The 21,641-nt window shown below is 37.3% G+C and overlaps 1 protein-coding gene across 3 annotated transcripts; it reads left to right on the forward strand.

Annotated features, from left to right (window-relative positions):
• The first annotated feature begins 4,799 nt into the window (after nucleotides 1-4,799).
• Nucleotides 4,800-21,011, forward strand: ncaph (non-SMC condensin I complex, subunit H). Of its 3 annotated transcripts, none has more exons than XM_008417282.3 (18): nucleotides 4,800-4,953; nucleotides 5,997-6,222; nucleotides 6,744-6,834; nucleotides 7,423-7,515; nucleotides 7,821-7,938; nucleotides 8,821-8,972; nucleotides 9,380-9,569; nucleotides 9,727-9,809; nucleotides 11,549-11,742; nucleotides 12,794-12,939; nucleotides 14,206-14,312; nucleotides 17,270-17,389; nucleotides 18,145-18,252; nucleotides 18,455-18,598; nucleotides 19,605-19,715; nucleotides 19,874-19,950; nucleotides 20,217-20,292; nucleotides 20,640-21,011. In XM_008417282.3, the coding sequence occupies exons 2-18, from the start codon at nucleotides 6,002-6,004 to the stop codon at nucleotides 20,697-20,699; spliced, it is 2,091 nt and encodes a 696-aa protein (XP_008415504.1). In that variant the 5' UTR covers nucleotides 4,800-4,953; nucleotides 5,997-6,001; the 3' UTR covers nucleotides 20,700-21,011. The 3 variants fall into 3 exon arrangements, with proteins under 3 accessions (XP_008415504.1, XP_008415506.1, XP_008415505.1); XM_008417284.3 differs by having other exon boundaries at nucleotides 19,877-19,950; XM_008417283.3 differs by having other exon boundaries at nucleotides 4,803-4,953; nucleotides 6,001-6,222.
• The last annotated feature ends 630 nt before the right edge of the window (nucleotides 21,012-21,641 follow it).

Here is a 21,641-nt window from a genome sequence, read left to right on the forward strand (position 1 = left end):
AAGTTATAGGGGAAAAAGTCATTCAGATAAAATATTAAGAATCCTTTTTTTGTTCTTGCCTTTTCTTCTTAATATTTGAGTGTGCGCAACATAACAGGACTTTTATTTCCCCAAGTGTTTTCCCATCATCATCCAGAGTAAGGACCCTCTTGAATGTGAAGGTGCCATGGTATTTGTAATGTGGCTCAGTGAGAGGTGTGGTGGTGGTAATTTTTCCTGCTGTAACTGATATTATGTTCTGCACCCTGCTTGTTAAATAGCCACGCATGCAGCCTGATTGGTAAAGTCAGGGTCCCAATCAGGCATGTTGATTAAGCATTCCGAATTATTTACCCAGCATCATCTGTGATAATAATGGCGACATCTTTGATTTATGAAAGACTACTCGTAATGATTCTGCTGATTTGCAAATCAAACACTGATAGAGTTTTTAAATTTATTTTTATATAATGAACTCTGGGGTTATTTTTCCTCGTGGGATGTCTGGGCGTCATCCCTCAGAAGGCTGCAGGGGGGGCTGTTTCCAAAGGAGTAACGATTTTATCCTGCGTTTTGATTCTGCTTGCAAACATCATCAACCACTTCATAACAATACTTTTCACTTGGAATTCTATTTATTCTCAAACAGAAAGATGAAAATCATCGACTTACACTTAGCCTGCTTTCTCGTGACATGGTTTATTTTAAAGTGTGCTGACCGTCCGGTGATTGTGTTTTCTCGTGCCATCTTCTCAGACAGGCAGGTTCTAATCTTCCAGCCTGTTTAAAATAACTCAGCTGCCGTCCACCTTCACCAAGTGTCATGATTTGGGGAAGCGTTGCTGCAGTGAGACCTGGTCAGCTCACCATCATGGCATCCATGTATCAGAGGGAGCCTGAGAAAAATAAGATGCCATCTATAAAAGAAAGAAAAAACTGAAGCAGGACCCTGTAACATGAGAGTAACCAAAAATATGTCTGTAAATTCACCAAGAACTGGCTGAGGATTGAGAAATGAAAAGTCCCTGAACTTCTATATTTAAAAGCTGCTTCTCAGAAAGTTCTACCGGTTGCCTCTCCAACGTTTTCCTGACGGTTCTCACTTCGACATGACTCCACTATATTGACAACGTGTCACAGGTTGAGGCAGGAGTCAAATTCTGAACAGAGAAGCCGACAGACGGACTAAGCTAAACAACTTTAATAACAGACGGCTCTGAAAGGCAGGAAAGTTGAGAACAAATGCAAATCAAACACACACAGACAATCATTCAGAACCGGAAAAGATACGGCCTGTAGGCACACAAGGAATCAAACCTGACTGAGTGGAAATGATTGGACAAAAATGCCTGAAAATGTTGAGTTAATGTGTTGAGCAAAATCTTATTATTGGTATATTTATGATAGATTTTTTTTTCTTTTCTTTTTTTTACCTCCATCACTAATACTCTTATCTATCTGTATTGATACTTATAGTTTTTTCTCTTTTTTAACTCTGGTAGCCAAGCAAAGGCATTTTGTTGCAAAATTCACAGTTGGCTTTTTGTGCAATGACATTAAAGTAAGTCTAATGAATTTTACATGTATGTAGTTCCGGGTGGAGTTATGAAGGAGGGGAGGTGTTTGCATTTTATCTCAGTATTGCATAGTCTGACCTTGGGGTAGATGTGCCAGGTCGTCCACTCCTCTGATGAAAGTCAGACATCTTCAGCGTTTTCTCTTTGTGAGACTTTATGGGCATTACTAAACAGCAGCAATGTCTGCTTTGAGGTTGTTGTTGATTGTTTTTGCTCCTTGACATTGACCAAAAGTTCTGCTTGTAAAGAGCTGAGCCTATTATGAATTATTATTACCCGAGAGCTAGTTTCTTTCCTAACCCGTTTCCAACTCACCGCTACAGAAGAAATGTTTATGCTAACTGGCTTAGCATCCATGACATGCTCTGCTGACAGGGAGAAGCTGTAAGTAGTAAAGAGCAATTGCAATGTGCATGATTGTCAGCACTAAGACCCGCCTTCCTGACACTGATTGGTTGTTTCTCGTTAGCACTAGGAGAAGACAGAGGAGGTTTGTTTTTTTTATTCACAGATCTGTCTCATATACTGCCATGACAGTTTCTACTAATATGTCAGAAAAATAACTTTTTTATGAAAGCTTTAAAGCTTTATTTAAAAACGAGAAGAAAAAAAGTACAACTCGTTTGGAATTTGGCGTGTGTTTTCATTCACTTGACTTTAGGTGCAATTAATTTTACAACCTTGTAAAGACCGGATTTTTTTTTTCTTGTGATGCATGAAAGCCTGGGAAAGAGAGAGATTGTGATTAACATATTTTCCTTCTCTAGGTTTGCTTCAGTCTGTTCCGGATTTAACAACTGAGTTGTCTTTGCAGCTCTTCGCTGTGTTGTAATTTCATTAAAAGCATTGGAGCGGAGCAGCTCTTTATTATGAATCTGCCTTATTGGCTCAGGCGTCAGCTTGTCCACCAGGCAAGTAAAGTGATGGTCCTCATCACAGTATATTCTGAAAGATCATTGTCATTTAAACTCGTCTTTAACAAGAGAATCGTGTCAAATCCCATAATCAAAGTGAGTTTTCCTGCCAGAAGAGGCAATTAAAACAGCAAAACAGCCAACAAGAATGTAAGGCTAAGAAGGTTCAGCATCCTTTGTGAAGCACTCTGAATGTTTTTAGTGGGATGAAAAGAGGGCAGAAAAAAATTTTGACTTTTAATAGTCGTCATCATCTGCAATCAATAAGCAGGCAGGAGTGATTGATCAGACTTTCTTTGCAAAGGAAAAAAAAAAACAAGCAACAGGCATCTGCTGAAGAGATGAATGTTGGGCCACATATCGCAACGTGTATGTGAGGGAGTGCGTTAATGTTTATGTGTGCTCATGCATATAAAGCGCAGACTGATTTAAAGTTTGAATGCCACAACAATACATCACACCGAAGTGCTTTTCTCATGACATGCATATATTTCAGAACGCCCAAACAAGCTGTGAGCCACGGCTTCCCTTTCTTATATCCAATTTTTTTTTTTCTGCCAGAAACTAAAAAAAATAAAGTAAAAAAATAAAAAATAAAGCGTGTAACTAACAGAGCCACTCACATGTTGCCTCCTTGGGTGGTGCAATTCTACAATCTGAAGATTTAAAACTTTAACATGAACATGACAGGAATCCTTCTAAGTGTAAGTCACAGAAGCTCCAAAGGTTTAGACTTTTCCTTTTTCATCATTCACATTGTGAAGCGCTTCAACAGCAGATTCATGTCAAGGAACCAACATGGAGTCATGCTATGTGGCCTCATGCTGTGTGAAATGTCAGGCCAACAAGAAAGGGGGGAAAAAAGCATTAAAAAAATCCCCAGGACTTACATAACAGGCAACAGCTTTATTTTTCACAGCAGATCAAGAACAATATGAGCAAAAACTGTAAAACGCTGTTATATTCTCAAATTTCATCACCACCTACAAAATACACCCGACTCTTTAGAGGCATCTTTTGGTTGTTCTGATTACAAATAATCAGAAAAGGTTACTTTTCTGTAACCTTTTCTGTAAAGTAAAAGGTTACTTTTCTGATTTGTGATTTTCTGATTATTTTTCAAAAAAGAAAAAGTTAATATAGTATTCTAATCATCATGACTCACAATCACTCATTATAACTTTCTTTATGTATATTGGCAGTAAAATAAAAAGTTTTTATCCCCTTACATAAGTCTGCTGTTTTTTGACCCAGTTACATGTTTCAGATAATCAACCATTTATTTATGATTATTATTATTTATTTATTATGAGACAAGGGAGTTTCCGATGGAAAAAGCAATCCAAACCAGTAAATGAAAGACTAATTGCTTTTTTTCTGTGCCGTATTGATTCAAAAACCTGTTGTGAGGATTTTTTTATTCAATATAATTGACCTTCTCTTATTTCTAAATAACTCTGAAGAATCTGAATCCATATGAGTTACACAACATTTGATTTTCCTCTGGGATCAATAAAGTGTGTTTGAATTCTAATTTTGTTTATCCAAGTTTTTTTTAATACATTCTTACTGTCATGTGAAGGAGTTTGTAACTGATGTTTTTTAATATCCTAGATACGTAAATGTTTTTTTGTTTGTTTGTTTACATTCAGACTAAGGCCTGGGTGTGATTTACCACGCACCCAGACTCTCTTAATAGATGAAAACAATGTTGAAAAACTGTTTTTTATTTACTCAGGTCATCCTTGCTGATATTAAAATTTGTTCCATGGTATGGTATGAGTGTGCCATAACAGCAAAAATAGGAGATTTTATTAAAATGATATTCATTTTATTAAAATGTTGCCTCTGTGAGGAAGAGAGGGCACATGTAAGAAAATGCAGGATTTAATCACAACAGCAGAGTTGGTGATTAAAAGTCTGGCTGTGGAGTTTACTGCCATCTAGTGAGGAGCCATTTTAGTTTTTTATTTATTTATTAAATCTTAATTTTAAAATTTTTATATCTAATAAATGCTTATTATTGTCTCAAATAATTAGGTTTAATATTGTTATTTCTGGGTTTCACGGCAAATTTTTGAAATGTTTGCCTTTCACAAACATACCCCCAATAATTTACATTTTAAGTTATGGATTATTTTTGTTGCATAGTCGCTCTTTTGAAGGTATATTATCATAAACCCATATCTGTTACATATAATGTCGCTTAAATCTGATTATTTCGAAATGTTAAGGATAGAGTGCAGTTAACACATGACATTTTACATTAAGCTCATTGATAAAAAAAAATAATACTGGCGCATCCTACTTCCGGGGACGGCTTTACGTAATGACGTTTTGCTATATTACGTAAACCGTTCGGCGCAAAAATTCAAACGCTGAACAGGAATTCAGAAAGTGCTGCTCCTTTCTCTCCTTTTGTTAAAATTCAGAAGAAAGTGTCCTCAGTCAGAAGGGCTTCGTCGGAACTTTGAAACCATAAGGTACGTTGTGTTGTGAAGTTCTTCTGAGCTAGCGAGACAGCAAACAATGAGAAGATAGTCATACTCGGGTTGCTCTGGTTGTTATGCTAGTGTTGAGTTAGCATAACGTGAAAAAGCAAGGTTTGAGCTCGGCCAGAAACTTTCATGAGGTAAGGCTTTCTTTGCTGAAACAAATATTACAGCTATCTTGTTTTATGCAATTTACAGACAGTCTGACGAATAACAATTACCGAAAATAAGATTATTTGCATACATGTTACTGATTTCAAGTTGTTTCTGTTGGTGGATATGACCCGAGTCGCGTCTTCGGTAGTGGTTTGCGATTCTATGACATGAAAAATTTTTCTCGTCCCAAGAAAATCTTCCCTAAGAAGAAATTTTGAATATATCAACCTCATTAGTCATTCTTTAATGCAGGAGCTTCTCTACCAATTTATTGCTCTTGTTTTAGATGACTGGTGTGCATGTATTACACGGTAGTCGTTACCAGGTCAAACATAAATATGGGTAAAAAAAAGTTGATCAATTCTTCCCTTCGTTCATTCATCAGTTATGAATCTATCCAGCTGTCAGTCATTCAAACTGTTTGTTCATCCATCTGTCTAGCAACTTTTTTTGTTCACTTGTGTTTAAAACTTTAGGACTGATAAATATTCTGCAATGAAACTAGCTGAAGTGGAGGGAGAACTCAGCTGATTTAAATATGAAAATTACGGAATTTGATCTTGAACAAAACTTCCATATTTTTGAATTCTTCAGTGCTTTAGTGTAACTGTAAAAACTGCCACAAAGCTGGCTTTCAGTCTGATTCATCTTTTCATCAGTCCAAGGTTTCAGTGGAAATTCAGCAAATCCAAGCAAAACACTATTAAATCAGAGTTCTGTTTTTAATTATTCTTGAGTTTTGGCATTTTTCACACCTACAGTAAATTTGCTTTTTAAAGAATTAAACGTAAGGTTTCTGTATTTAAGTGTAGCATCTTTTGTCACTCATTCATCTACTTGTGAAGGACAAAGTAACATCTGTTTTCTTCTGCGCCCAGACAGAATGAGTGCGACGTGCACGCCCGTCTCCCGGGTCCGTCCGGGATGGAACTCATCCTCTCTGAACAAGAACAAAGGTCTGTCGCCGGCTGCCTGCAGCACGCCGCTGCTTTCTGCCTTCCCCGGCAACGACGACGAACAGGAACGCCGTCAGCGCAGGAGATCAAGAGTCATCGACCTTCAAGCTGCCAACGATTCGTCCTTCACTGACTCTGGGTCTCACAGGTGAGCCATGGAGATCAGCAGGAAACGTAACTGGCAATTTGTATATTGCACTCAAACTTTGTATCAGTGTTATGTCAAAACTTTGTTTTATTTCAAGCAAGCAAGCAAGCAATGTTGGCTTTAAAGCACCCTTCCTGCTGGAGGCAGCTTGCTGGAAACGCATAATAAAGGGTACTTCTGAACTGGGTTTGAACCATCCAAGGTCACAGTCTGGAGGTACAAATACCAGAGTTGTATAGTAAACTGAATCTGGTGGGATCCTCCTTTAACCTCCAATCTCTGCAAGAGGGCTGGTGGATATTAAAAGCCATGTACTTTCAACTTTCTTCACCTTCACTGGACTAGGCAGGGGAGTCATTGCTCATATTCTTTGCTTAATTTCTTAATAAAATAATAATCGAAATGCATTTTGATTCATTCTTGATTGACTCAGTTAGGTAAGATTTATTTCCTTAACAATCAGCTTGACGGGTTGCCATGTTTGTTGCTATTCTGATGGGTTTGTTGTTTCTTCTATTCAGTGCCGTGGGGACTCCTGCTGCTGTACCCAAGCTGTCCAATGCTCAGATCTCAGAGCATTACTCAACATGCATAAAGCTTTCAACTGAGAATGTAAGTTTGTCTGGTCTGTCTGCACTGCATCTATGGAAAATAAAAGTGAAAACGAGTTGTAAAGAACTTTCTTTCTAATTTCATGAATTTCTGTTTTTTCTTTAATTTTTTTTCTTATTGTTTTTTTTTAATGGTTTTCTTTTTTTCTACCTCTAATTTAATTTCTTTGGCTATTTTCTTTTTCTTCCTTTATTCCTTTCTTCCTTCAGCTAAAAAAGATTAATCACAGTCTCAAAGTATGAAACTTGGATGTAAACTAATCATAAAATCCAATGTGATCAGTGGGTTATCAAAAACAGGTAGTTGGTTGTAACCCTTTGTTTTTTACATGGATTTGATCATTAGTTCTATAAACGGTATGAGGATTTTTTTTTTTTTTCTTCCGTGCTACAGCATTGTTTCTAATTTTGGGAATTATGCTTTCACAGAAGAAAAAGCCTATAAAATGCCCGTCTGTTTTCAACATATGAAACAGACATCTTTTGGCTTTTTGTAACATTGTGCCTAAAGGAGCAAAAAAGAATTTTGATGAGAAAGTTTCACTTATAAAAAGTAAGTACGATTCTAGGTTTTTATTTTTATTTTCAGAAAATCACCACCAAAAATGCCTTTGGTCTCCATCTGATTGATTACATGGCTGATATTCTAAAGCAAAAGGATTCTGAGATCACCAACTTCAAGGTATGTCTTCTGAAAACTGCTGCTTTGTCATTGATATAAGTATTACAAACTTGAATGATAATATTAACATTTAATGTTAAGTGTTAAGAAAAATAATCATTACATGTTGAATGTCTTGGTTTTCAAAGAAACTGCTTGTGTTGTTATGATTTTGGTTAAGAAAATCATTTTGATTATGATGTGAGCCTTTACACCTCAACAGATGGAATAATGTTTCTACTATCTATCCTAGAATTTATAGAGTGCAGTCACACAGAAGTTTTGGTGAATTTTCATCATGCAAGTTGTTTGGTTTGTGTCTACAGGTGGCAGCTGGGACTCTGGATGCCAGTACAAAGATCTATGCTGTGAGAGTGGATGCTGTTCATGCTGATGCCTACAGGGTGTTGGGCGGTCTTGGGGCCGAAACGAAACCTGGAGAAGGTGAGAATCCAGCATTGAGTTCTGTTTGGTGATTGTCCTAAACACTAGGGGGCGAGCTGTATATTAATAGTCATTCATTGTTCCAGTATCTATTGGTTATTACGTCTTGTTTTAATAATTCAGTTCTCTCGTAGCTGTATTCTATTCTTGGTTATCCCAACACTTGTTGTGTGTGTTGGTGTATTTGGTAGGAGGTGACCACTCACAATACTGCACAAAAAGCTGGGTGTATTTAAAGGACCTTTATTATGTCAAATTTACATTTAAGCTTTCCATCATGTTATAATGCCATTTCCTCATCAAAAACATACCTGTGGGGTGTTTCCTTGATTCTTTCATGCATGTTTGAAGGATCCTTTAATCTCCATGGCGACCATTCAGCTGTGTAAAATGCCTGGGTGGACCTAGCCCCGCCTTCGAGACGCAGCTCCTCCTTGGAGCTGCAGTTTTGAAGTTTCTTAGCTTTTGTCTCCCAGAGCAGTCCTTCAATTTGACTCTCCCACTCGACTCCTTCAGACTAGTCAGCAGCAATTAGCAAACACCTGGTAGAACTGAGCATCTGCTGAACTCATTATAAGAGCTACTTCTCAGTGAAACTCTGGTAAAAACATTGACAAAGGGTTAATAGACGAGCCATGCTGTGATGACTTCCTGAAGGCAGAGTATCAGGAAGAGCACCAGCTTCTTAAAGAAACAGAGGCCCAATTTCAAGGCGTTAAATTACAATATAAAACTTATTTTCAGTCATATTTGATATGTATGCAGCACTTTTTAAACATCTCAAGTAGTAACTCGTTTGTGCTATAAAATTGCAATATGTCCAAACAATCTGCTCCAAGTCAAATATTTATCCTTCTGCTTGTACTTTTTGTGCTCATGCAGATCACGGTTTGAAAGATGAGAACATGGATGGAGACGAGGCAGCTGGAGGGGACATGACTGCCAAGCAGCCAAAAAAAAAGAGGCCTCCTAAAAAGACAGTGGAGCAGAACCTGAGCAACATCAACTGTGCAGATTCTGAAAGGAGATGTGAGGTAAAAGTGGAGCTGTTGTGTACAATACACATTACTGTTGCTTTCTGTTTAGGAGTACTTGATTTTCATCACTTTATCCTGTGGTTGGGCGATAAATCAGTTCAAATAATTTAAAAAAATGTAAACCAATTTTTTCTGAGGAAAATCTGGCAGGTTTTTTTCTACTAACGCACCACCTACTGTGTCCACACCACGCTGTCCAAACATTGGGTGATGGCAGATACTTTATGATTGGATTAAGGTCAGGAATCAGATGGGGGGTCAAACGGAGCGTTCAGTTTCCTCTTTAACCCCTGTTTTATCACTTTTATTCAGCTGTTAACCTAAAGGAAACTCTATGACGATGTTACCGGCTTTTACTTTGTAGCGCTAATTCAGCGCGATCCTTTCGTTAACTTGTCTCCCAGGTGGACCCCATGTTTCAGCGGATGGCCTCATCCTTTGATGAGAGCAGCACAGCAGGGGTATTTCTGTCCGTTCTATTCAGTGAGAGCAGTCGCTGTGAGCTGCTGTTCCCCTCAAACATGACCCTCCTGCAGTCCACACACTCCTACTCTCCACCGACTCCACAGAGAGTTTCTGCATCACCGTTCAAGGGTAAAAAAAAACACAGCAACCAGTATAAAAGGAGTTCATCTTAATAAATGTTTGTTGTGCCCTGTGACATTAGTTGAATATTTGAGCCACGTTTCGGAGCTGATATCTGTAAGGAATATTAAGTTCTCTCTGTTTCTCTGTGCTGTGCCTCTGCCAGCTGCACTGCAGCTTTCCCAGCAGAAGAGCTGCATCTGCCCCTCACTGCAAGACTTCTCGTTCACAAGCTGGAACCCTGAGCAGGTCAGAGGAACCATCAAACTAAAATATGTGCTTTTGAAAATCATTTTGGAGGAGATGTGAATTATTCCCGACCAGAATGCACTCATTTCTCCTTTAATTACCAGGAGAGTTATCTTATTAAAGTGGAAAAAATCTGGCTCTACCCTCTCATTCACATGTTTGTGGGTTAAAATTTGAACACTACACATGGTTGTGTACTTTATCTAGTGATATATTTCTAAAAACAATCAATAAAAACCCATTGATATTGGATTGGAAATATCTTGGAGCTCTTTACTTCTGTTGTGATCTCAGGCTTAAAGGAATATTTTTTGCTGGGTTTTTACAAGTACTATTTAGGGGTTGGCAATTACCCAATTCAAAAATACCCCACTTATAATAAATGTCTTATCATAAAATTTAGATTTATCGTTGTCACCTTAAATTGTTTAAAAAAAAAAAAAAAATTGTCTGCAATGTTATTTTTACGGTTTTTTGCTGTTTGTTCAATAAAGCTGAATCAATAAATCTCAGTAATTTTGAAAATATAACTAAATGCCACAAGTGTGTGAATTTTAGTGGTACACATCACACTTCTTTTTGTGACTGGTGTCCTAAAGAAGCCCACTGCAGATGGGTGTGTTTCTTATGAGCAGAAATCCAAATTCAAAAATATCTTAATGATCTAAAAGAGAAATGAAATTTTGTTCCATGGAGTCACAGAAAAAAGCAATAAATAGTTCTTATTGTCACTTTTATTGTTATTACAACAGTACAAAAAAAGTAATAAAACTTCATTTCCACATCCTCTCCCCCCACCCTGTTAGTATTTCTGCATACCGTAATTTACCAGTTAGCCACAACACTTCGTCAGGTTAGCCTAACTCTCAAAGCTGTTCTTTTTATGCTGTATTAACTTTGTGAATTTTACACTAAAACAATGATGAATCTCAATCTGTTTTTCAGTCAGAACTAATGAAAAAGAAAAAACTAGTGAATTTGAGGTTTGGAGCACATTTTTCTGACAAAACTGTCTTCTTATTCTAAATACAGAATTTGCTCTGTGCTGGTCATGGAAGTAAAGGCAGGTTTAACATACTAGCTTATCTTTTTAGAAGTGGAATCAGATTTTTTTTTGGTTTTGTTTTGGGGGGTTTTTCAGGGTGATTTCCTGTTTTACCTTGAGGCTGACCTACTAGTCATTCCAGATTTTTTGTTCCTTGTTTTTTTTCTTCTAAGGAGAATAAAATCAATATGAATATCCTGTATGCTTTTTTCATAGAGCTAGTAGTAAATTAATTTTAACAGAAAATGATTAACTATGCTATTCACGTTGATGCATTGTTGATTACATTTTTGGAGATCAATATTTTTACTAAACTCAATAGAAGTGCATGAAATTATTTCTTGATTAATGCTTTTATGGACCAAAAATGCTCACACTCGATAGATTTTATGCATTTAATGAATATTTTAAAAATCTACATTTTCTTTTTTAATTTTTTAACTACTTAACTTCCCAATTTCTGCTGAGTCGATCAATAGAAAATTGGAAATTTTTTATTCCCTTTAAGTGAATTTAAAGCTCCAATTTCAAGAAACTTTTTAAAATTATGTTCCAGCTCATCAAAATATAATGTCCAGACTAAACTGAAAGTCGTACAATTTTCTATCAATGTTTTAATTACTGGTTAGGTAATGAATAAACGGAGTCGAAGTAAACCATGAATCTGTCTGTCTGGATGTTGATCTGCCTTCAGACCATGAACCAGCTGCTGGAGAAGATGAAGCAGGGCGAACACGTGTTTGACGTGAATGCTGAGCCAGAGCCGGAGCCAGAAGAAGACGACTGCCCTGACTTTGATGCTGATTATGAAGAGGGACTAGCTGACTGTGAGGAAGGATCTAAGGAACACAAGGAGGGTTGTGAATCGTCCGGCCCCAGCAAAGCTAGGTACGAGGACAGATGTCGTCGGCCCGCCCTGTGGGAATATTTGTGGCCATGATTATTATATTACCAGAAGTTCTGTTTTTTTAAGTTTTGAGGTGTTGTGGGACTCGGAAACAACAACAACAAAACAAGCGACATTTTCTAATCCAAAACCCTTTACTTACTGTATTGTTTTTAATCTGTTATTTATGTTATTCTACCATCAGCTTGGTTCAAAGTACTGTTGTACTCACTCAGCTTTCATGTAGATTCTACGAAAAAGACTCTTCTTTAGAAATGTGGACACTTATATGAGCTTTAGGGACGTCTGTCCTGCTACATGTTTAGCATTGAGATGCTATTTTAGGCTTGCATAGCTTTGGTGATAGGCTAACTCCATTTAGCACATCTTGAACACAATACTCTTTCCGAGCATCCTATCAGATCATTTTTAGAAGCAGATTTTTTTAATATATATATTTTTTTTTAAAGTGCCAAGAGAACCAGCTTTGTCGTACATCGCTGTTTGCGATTGCCGCTTGTGCATCAGATTTACGAGCGTACCAGAAACAGAATACAAAAGTTCTGGCCGGAACTTTTTGTATGTGTATTTTAAAAAAAAAAAAGAAGAAGTAGTATAAAAGCAATTAATTTAATCAGTTAATTGCTTTTTTAATTGTTTTTAATATATCGAAATTTATGTGGGGGGAAAAAAACATGTTAAATACCTGACCTTTGTTTTGAAATATTTAAAGATTGGCACTTCAACAGGCGGAAACTTGAGCTAGTTCCTCAGTCTGATTGATCCTTTTCCTTACATCTGGCATGTCTATGAACAGAACAGTGAAGCTGTCATCAGCATGTTGATCAGAAAACACATTTTCACCTCAAAAGTGTTCAGCAATTTGTGTTTACCTCTCTCAGCTTCAGATTGTCACTTTCACACTACTCCTTGTTACAATTCAAACTGAAGTGTAACAAAGTCCTTTGCCGAGGTTGAGAGTAGGACAATTGGGTTCTGCTCCTTTCCAAGGTTACCATTTTCTTTCTGATGATTCTTCTGTCGATCCTTCAGGGACGTGATTCCCATTGGAGAAGGAGACATCGCCACCATGTGTCTGCAGCTTTCCTCTCAGCCCAGAGAATATTCTTACTTCAGCCCGAGAACCATGGCAGCCTGGGCCGGCCCCGGATACTGGCAGTTCAAACCGAAACACAAATGTGAGTGAAGAGAATCACTTTTCTACTCATCTTAAAGCTACAGTATACAATTTTTATTTAACAAATCAGTTTTTTACACAGTTGTTAAAATGATCACTATGAAGTGACAGAATAATATAAGATAGTCTGTGTAAAAATCAAGCTCGTCCTCCCTGAGCTACTATAGCTATTTGCAGAAATGCACAGCTCCCGGTCCAAAACAACCAATCAGAGCCAGGAGGAGGGGCTTACCGCTGTCAGTCATACTTGTCTACTCGCAATGTTTTTGGGTTTTTTTTTTTTTTTCACAGATTACCCATCTCATACCATACTGTCACAACTAGTGACTGTATTAACAAATGAGTACAAAAAAACATATTTAAGTAAGTTATATGCTGTAACTTTAAGTAGAACATGCTCAAATTTATAGACAATTTATATTGATCTGTTCATATCACCATAATTACCATAAGTATGTTTTTCAAACTGAACTCTGTTTGACTTCTACTTGACTTCCAGTTGATTCAGAATAAGGTAAACTAAAATCAATACAAACAGAAAATTCCAGCTGTTTTAAAAGAAAATCACTTCCCGTTCAATCAGAAATTTTCCGGACATTGACTCATTCTCTCAATGTCCGCTCTTTATTTTATGATTTATAACAAATAATGGTACACAGTTTTTATTGCATGTGCAGACTGGGGTTATCTAAACCTCTGACTAACATTAAGGAGTGGACACTTTGAACACTCGCGCTAATGGGCGTTCACAGCACTTACATTTCTTCAAAATAAAGACACTTCTTGCTTGATTTCATTAAAAAATTGACATAACTTGAGGCTGAAATATGGGTTTGAACAAAAACCCATATTTAAATTTCAAAACGTAGTAGTTTCTTTTCTTGCTGAATTGAATGTCCTGAAAAGAGAGTATTAGATTATAAATAGTAATGTTTTAAATTGGGACTAATGAGAAAACGGTACATACTTAAAATCAAAACGTGCACCTGCTCATTACCGTAAAGACTTGACAAGGACTATTCTTTCTGTCCACTACATCTTTTTTGTTTTCCAGAGGAAGGAACAGTAAACATGACTGCATCCTTACACAAATATTAGCTATGCTAACACACTAAGCTTGTTTGAGTGACCTGGAAGCAAATGATCCTCTCACATTCTCTCAAAATTGAAAGTTTATTGATCCCTGCGGTTCATGTATACAGAAAACTGATTGTTTTTGTTGTCCTTTTTTTTATTTTTATTTTTTATCCTGTTTGTTGTGTTCCAGTGGATCATGTTCCTGATAAAGAGACCCGAAAAAAGAAGACCAAGAAGACCTTTGAGATAGACTTCAGCGATGATGTCAACTTTGACACGTACTTTCGCACCACAAGGGTAAACCTGCTTTAAACCCCAACACCTGAATATTTATTCAAACTGTTAAAAGAAAAAAAAGTAAAGTGTCTTATATCCTAAACTCTTTTTGCGCATCGATTGTTTTGGCTGTTTAATGCCTGATGGAATGGGTTTAGCTTCAGCATAAAGGGCAAGGCATTAATAATAACAATACATTTTATGAAGTGTTTTTTAAGACACGCTGATGCTGTACAGTAATAAAGATTAAAAAAACAGGAATAGCAACAACAGGGAATCAGAAACATAAATTAAACTTTCAATTTTAATAAGTATAGTTTTCTTGGGATAGGGAGTTTCCTGTTTTCATATAAATCTTCATCATTTTTGCTTCAGTCTTTGACATTTGACAAAGGCAGGAAGAATCTATCAGAATGTGTCGTTGTCAAAACTGTCATTAATGCAGGGCTTAAAGAGCTCAGGCCGGGGGCCGGATTTCCAGCTTTTGACCAAACTGTAGTCTTCGGGCTTAAAGACCTCCGTCTACAAAGATATCTGCCAATCAGAATTCTAGCTCCCGTGTTCTTGACCAATGACTATAAAACGGTTTGTAGAAAAGAAGCGCATGCGTTCGGTTCGGCGGTTAAATCAAATGCGATATGAAAGAAGATTGAGTTTGTCTCACCCGGTAAAGAAACACGTTTACTTGAGAAAAGAATTAAAAACAAGTGGCGCTGGGCCTAGCTAGAGGAAAGAGGACAAGCGGGAAGTTGGCGGAAATTTTTACAAAAGGGGAGCGCTGGGATTCCTTTGGGGGCGTTTGGTCGAAGGTAAACTTTACACCTTACAATCACAACAATACCAGTTTAGACTTTGAGCAACTTGCTAAAACTGTATTTCGTAGCATTCATTTTATAGCGTTAACACCGGTGCTGTAAGTGGTTCGGTATGAAACGGGTGTGATAGAACAACAGTACCACAGCACTTTTAAATTTCAACAATCAGAATACCGAAATTGTTTCCGTTGTTTTAAAAGGTTTATGTCAGTCTGCCTTTCCCCCATCGATACAGTTCTCGACCGCCCTGCACCATACAGGGTAAAAAAAAAAAAAAACCCGAGGCGCACATTGCACAAAACTCTGAAACATGAGAAGCGGGACATAAAACAGAGCGACGAACTATATGTGAATTATGGCATAAAAACAGAGAATCCAACCCTGAACAGTGAAAAATCAACACATGATGTGAAAACATGACGATTAGGCGGCACAGCAGGTGATGAGTGAAGATTACTGATGGTCAATAAATTATCAAATAAGTTTAGCAACAGGAAAGAAACTAACATGGACATAGCAATAAACCAGGAGAGAATAATACTAATCAAAGGAAACTAAATGGAAATGAATAATAAAGTGCAAGAATAAACTAAGAAACTAAAGTAAATACAGAGGAATAAACTTGTATGGCAAGACCTTTCGAGCAATAATTAATACAGAGGACTGTATGGCAAGAATAAACAGACACTATTTCCAGATAAAAGGTAAAATAATGATGAAGTGCCATGGGTTTGTTGAGACCACATCTAATACTGAGAATAAATATATCTTACAGACCATAACAGTAAAGAACTTATCACTTATTTTTATGTTTTTAATTAGATTTGATATATTTATTTCTTCAATATTATTTTTCATGAGGCTGATGATTCCATGACACTTTCAATTTGACTCATTAGGATTTTATTAAGAACCAGATTTGTTCTTTGTAATTTCTGTTCAGTAAAACTATTAATCTATAAATCAATAGACAGGTCTATATAAAGATATAATCCATGTTTCTGTCTCATATTTGTATGGCATTAAAAGGACCTGGAACTTTAGTTTTTCCACTGAAAGCTCTGGTTTGCACAATAAATGCCATGCGAGTGAAACTTTATGGATGATACTCTGATGTCCCATTCTCCTGAAGGCAGCACAGAGCTGCACCACCAGAAACTGACAAACAATGAAGAGAAGAAGAGCTATAATTAATGTAGTTACAGTTCTATCCATGTTTTAATGTTGCAGAGCTCAGTTGTTTTGCAAATAGTTTGAAGTTTTAACTGGCATGTTGAACATCTTTTATTTGGTCATTTTGTGGAATATTTAACAACTGGAAAATGCCGAAGAACAAGAATATTTTTTCTGCTCTGTCTGCTGTTAGGCCCGCCGATTTTAAGTTGAATGTTCATTACATTTTTCATAGACACCTGTGAAAATAATTTCTATTCCCATGGCTTTTTTGTTCTCTGTGAAATTATCTTGATGATAAATACAGAAACAAGTATAACAATCAAAACATCTACAATATTGATAGTAATATTAATGATAAAATAATAGTCAGTGCAAAGTAGCCTACAAATTCTTTGTTGGGGGGCGGTGAGGGACCTGGATAAAGGCTGGGGGGGCGCTGGCCCAAAAAAGGTTGAGAAACTGATTTAGTTGGTAATGTTGCATGTACTAAATTACTTGCTAAAACATTGGCTGAAATGACTCTTATTTAATGTTGAGGGATTGTTGCCTGTAAGGCAAACCTATAGGGCACAGACATTTTACATTTTGTTTCGAGTTGAAATGTACTGAAGTCTTATTTAAGTTTGAGTGTTTAGCTTGTTAATTGTATTGTTAGAAGCCATTGTTTGCACTATTCAAAGACACTTTTCATTAACTGTGGCAATAGCAACGGTATAGTTAATTTCTATCATAACTATAAGTTTCAGGCTCAGGATTTTTTTAAAACTCTAAGCCCTGTAAATGGTTAGAATATGCCTTGATCCCAATAAAATGCATTTAAGTTTGCGGATGGGACATGAATAAATGTATAATAATGTGAGGCACTGCAGCTCCAGTAACCTGATGGAGCTAACTTAGACGGCTGAATTACTGATTCCTCCCAAACATTTTGTTTTTTTGTGAGTCTCTTTTTTTTCTCTCTCTCTCTCTCTGTCTCCTTATGTCCAGGCAGCCACCACTAACAGTAAGTCCGCCCTCAGCGCCAGCAACAAGAAGACAACCCTGCCTGCAGATTTCAAGTTTGCCCCAGAGACTCTCTCCCAGCTCAGCCTCAAGCCGTCCAGCTCGGTGAGACATCCGCCCCACCTGGTCACTGATCTGCTTTCTAGCTAAAATACATCAGAAGTAATAAATCATAATGGACAGTTCTATGTTTGAGTGAGTCTGATTAATCAGACTATATCTAAGTGTTCAGGAGAACCCGTACCAACATTCACCAATTTTGTCTCATTTTATTTTTTCATTTAAAGAATCCTTTATCAATATGAAAGCTCCAGTTCTACATCTTTACAGTCACACTAATCCAAGACAAACACTGATTTCTAGAAGCTTATCTAAGACATTATACTGTGTGGGATTTTTTTTAAGTGGGCACTTGGAGCATTAAAAAAATGTTCTTCACACATACTAACGGGATTCCAACATGTCTAGAAAGCATTAAATGGGATTTAAAGTTTCTGTCAGTGTGGGGAAAAGAAATGGAAGAAAAATGTGTATTTCTAGGTTTGATTCCCTTTCTGGCTGTCTTTATGTATTGTTTAGTCTTTCTTTCTGTCTGTGTTTTTCTTTCTGTGTCTTTGTCTTTTTTCTGTCTTTTTTGCCTTTCATACTTTCCTTCTGTTTCTGTCTTTCCTGTCCTTTTTTGGTCTCTCTCTCCGTCTTTGGCCTTACCACTCTTATAAACATTTCTATTCTTACTTTCATTGGAGGTTGAAAACGTACATAGAAAACAGGAAGTTTATTTCTGGAAAGTCGAGGATTCTTTGACATCTGACACATTGTCTAGATTTTCTGACATAGAATGTGTTTTCTGCTCTGTGTAGTTGAGTCAAGAGGCCCAGAAGAGACTTTCTGGAGAGCTTGGAGAAGGAATCGGGGATTACGACTACAACAACGCCAACGACACAGCCAACTTCTGTCCTGGTCTCCAGGTCTGGAAACCATCTTTACGATAGCAGAAATCTGCTGAGACTGCAGTATGCGTTAGCAGAACAGACCAGCTGCATAGCAATATGGTCATAGTCATACTTATCTTGGAGATTACAATGTCCAGCTGTGATTATTCGCTTACTGAAGCTGCTGTTTGACTAGATATCAGCAGCAGCATGAAAGCGGCCGTCCGCTCTGTTTCAGGGTGGTGACAGTGATGATGATGTCGAAGGGTTTGCTGGTTCAGATGACACTCAGCCTTCGGGTGACGGTCTGTCTCAGCCCTCACAAAACCTGGAGGGAGTTTCCACCTACGGGGAGGAAGATCTGGTGCCTGAGCCACACAGGGTATGTCCTCTGTTTGATACTTTCTATAACACAAACACAGAGCCTTACAACAGCTTTCACACTGCGGTGAGCTTCCACCTTACAAGCTTCCTCTGTTTTTTCTGATGTCGTGTTAAAATAAGAGATCAGTGATTGGTTTCGTTAGATCTATTCAATAAGGAGCATTCAGCTGCCACGAATTTAAAAAAAAAAAAAAAAAACAAGATGGAAACATCTTCTGTTTTTTTTCTATCCTGTCATTTTTGGCACCAGCGGAAAGAATTGTAGAAAAATAAACCTGTCATAAATCTAGGGCTGCAGCTAAAAATTGAGTGATCTGTAGCAAGAAAAAATTGGCACATTCTGCAGATTCTTCATTTAAGCCTTTTTATGTAATACAATATTAGGAATTAATTAAAATTCAAAAATAAACAAATCAATAACAAAAGTATTTTATGGCCTAAAAAGTAAACATTTGATCATTTGAAGCAGAAGATGCATCACAGCTAAAGTCCTTCCAACAATACAACTGAGCTCAGCTCATTTTGCTTGACTTAACAGCAATGCAATGTATTGCTGATCTGTTTATTTTTTTATTTTCCTTTCACAACTAATACTTGAATAGCAAAAGATGCTCAGTTGATTTTTTTTTCTTTTGTGTTTTACAGAATTTGAACCAAGTGAAGCTAAAACTAGAAAACTAGTTTTTAGTAGAAAACATCTACTGTCTTATATGCAAAATGTTGATATGTGTACAAATTTGTCTTAACTACTGCCCAGAGTATGTTTTTTCAGAAAATTGCCTCTCTTTTTTTTGCCTTTTTTTTTGAGTCTGTACACTCCAGTTAACAATTAATGAATTACTAAATTAGTTGCCAATAATTTCAATAATGAAAATACTGCACTATAATTATATTCTGCGCCTGAATGTGTAAATCCACCTTCCCCCCCGCCCCCCCTTTTGCACATTGGAAAAATTTTTGCTTCGTAATTTCTTCGAGGCTTACTGTGTTACTTTGCTACGAAGGTGAACAAAATTGAAATCAACTACGCAAAGACGGCGAAGAAAATGGACATGAAGAGGCTGAAGAACAGCATGTGGACTCTGCTGACTGACAGTCCAGAAAAACCAAAACAGGTAAATCACTTCTTTTTTTTTTTTTTCCCCCCCCTAACATCTTGTCCTGAGAGTTTGCGCAGGGCGAGCAAAGTAGCCAGCCAGTCGAGTTGAGCTGGATTTGTTTGATTCTGTGTGTCCAGTTCTGTTTTATTGGCTTTTCCTCTTGATGTTCCCAGCAGGTGGAGGAGACTGCAGAGGCTCCAGTGTGTGGAGAGAAAGCCTTCAGTCAGACCACAAAGACTCTGCTTCAAAGGTACTGGCCAACCTGCTGGCCCGGCCCGCTACGACTTAACACTTGTGAAGAATATTAATCAGAGTTGGCGCTCGTGCTGCATCACAACAGTGAATACGAGTTCATTCTGCGCAAAAATAACCACTGGTGCACTGTTCCCAAATTAATCCCACTTTATTTTCAAAGATAACAGTTTTTGACTTCCAATTAACGGAAAAGTTGAAAAAAGATATATATTTTTTAAAGCGTCTCTGTTTTCCTGTTTCTCTCCCTCTGTGTTGGTCCAGATTACCCAGCAGTATGGCTCAGAACCTGTCGGTGCCACTGGCGTTTGTTGCCCTGCTTCATCTCGCTAATGAAAAGGTGAGCGTCACTCAAACACAACGCCTGGATGCTTATTAGGAAGTAACGTTGTGATTGATGTGGCCTGTTCCAGTGGTTAACAGATGGGCTCTAGGGATAAGTCACAAACTGTTGAACATACACACACTAAGGCTGTAGAGAAATCTGTATGTCATTGGAAACATTTAAAATAACAGATTTTACTGTAAAACATACAGAGAAATGTATGTATGTAAAATGTATGGTCTTCTGGGCACATAAAAGACGTGTGACATAAAGGACTTAAAGAAAAATGCAGACAGCTGCTTGCTGTCCAAACCATCTGTAAGCTTTCCAGTACAGGTATTGATTTCTGATTTCTTTCCCAGAACCTGGAGCTGGTGAAGGTTGATGACATGTCAGATATAATCATCAGACAAGGCCAGTGAGCTGACCACAACGGAGGATTTGAATGAAGAGTCACAATTTTTATTTTTGTTGTCGTCATTCTCTGTACTTTCTACAGCCTTATTTTTCATACTCGATGTTTATCTAAAACTTCATTTTTTTCTTTAAGAACATGTTTTTAAGTGTCTTTTCTTGTCTCCATGTAATGCAGATTATCTGCTTTTGCTCCCTCCAGCACCAGACCTGTCCCAGCTCTTTACTGTCTCTCTGTCTGTCTGTGTAGATAATTATAACAGCTCAACCAGTGCTCAAAAAATGAATTGTTAAAAATAAATAAATAAAAATTTCATAAATTTCCAGTAATTCTTAAACACAATGATAACATAACTATTGTGGATCATTTTCATGACGAGAAACTCGTATGATTTGCAGTGGCAAATCAGAGCGCGCGCAGCTATTTGTTGATCCAACCAGCAGGAACGACACGCACCGCCTCCTGCAGGGTGGTGGTCAGACTGGTTGGTCAAGGTATGAAGTTTCTGTCTGGGTGTAGCAGATCAACAAGGAGGAGCTGCTGGGCCTAAAGCAGGACACCAAACCTTCCTGATATATGAGCAGAGGAAAACTGAAGGAGTTATTTTTGTCATGTATGTGAAATTGTAGAGGAAATGCTTGAGTTTTCAGGTCTTTGTCATTTTCAATTAGCTTGAAATCCAGCTTCTAATTAAGACGAATGTTAAGGAAGCAAATCTTTTTAACAGCTTTACAAAGAGGCCAGCAGCTGGTAGGGAAATTATTAAAAGCATCGTTCTTGGAGGAAGTTCATTTGGCTCTGTTGATTTGTAGAAAAGAAAATAGTCTAACAACTCTTTGCTTTTGCAGTAATAAAATCTGATTAATGGCTGTTAAGTTCGAAAAGAGGGGATTGCCTTCACAAGTAAGCAAATAAAAGCAGAGCAAAAACCTATTTAAGCTTCATCTCA

Source organism: Poecilia reticulata, chromosome 9 (genome assembly GCF_904066995.2).
Source record: "Poecilia reticulata chromosome 9, P_reticulata-male-v2, whole genome shotgun sequence".
In the NCBI taxonomy this organism is placed as follows: Eukaryota; Metazoa; Chordata; class Actinopteri; order Cyprinodontiformes; family Poeciliidae; genus Poecilia; species Poecilia reticulata.

Excerpts from the sequence above, each read along its gene's own strand:
- ncaph (XM_008417282.3), top strand. The coding sequence starts at position 6,002 with ATGAGTGCGACGTGCACGCCCGTCTCCCGGGTCCGTCCGGGATGGAAC. Across the intron at positions 6,223-6,743 it reads ACTGACTCTGGGTCTCACAG|TGCCGTGGGGACTCCTGCTG; the intron begins GTGAGCCATGGA and ends TCTTCTATTCAG. Across the intron at positions 7,939-8,820 it reads CGAAACGAAACCTGGAGAAG|ATCACGGTTTGAAAGATGAG; the intron begins GTGAGAATCCAG and ends GTGCTCATGCAG.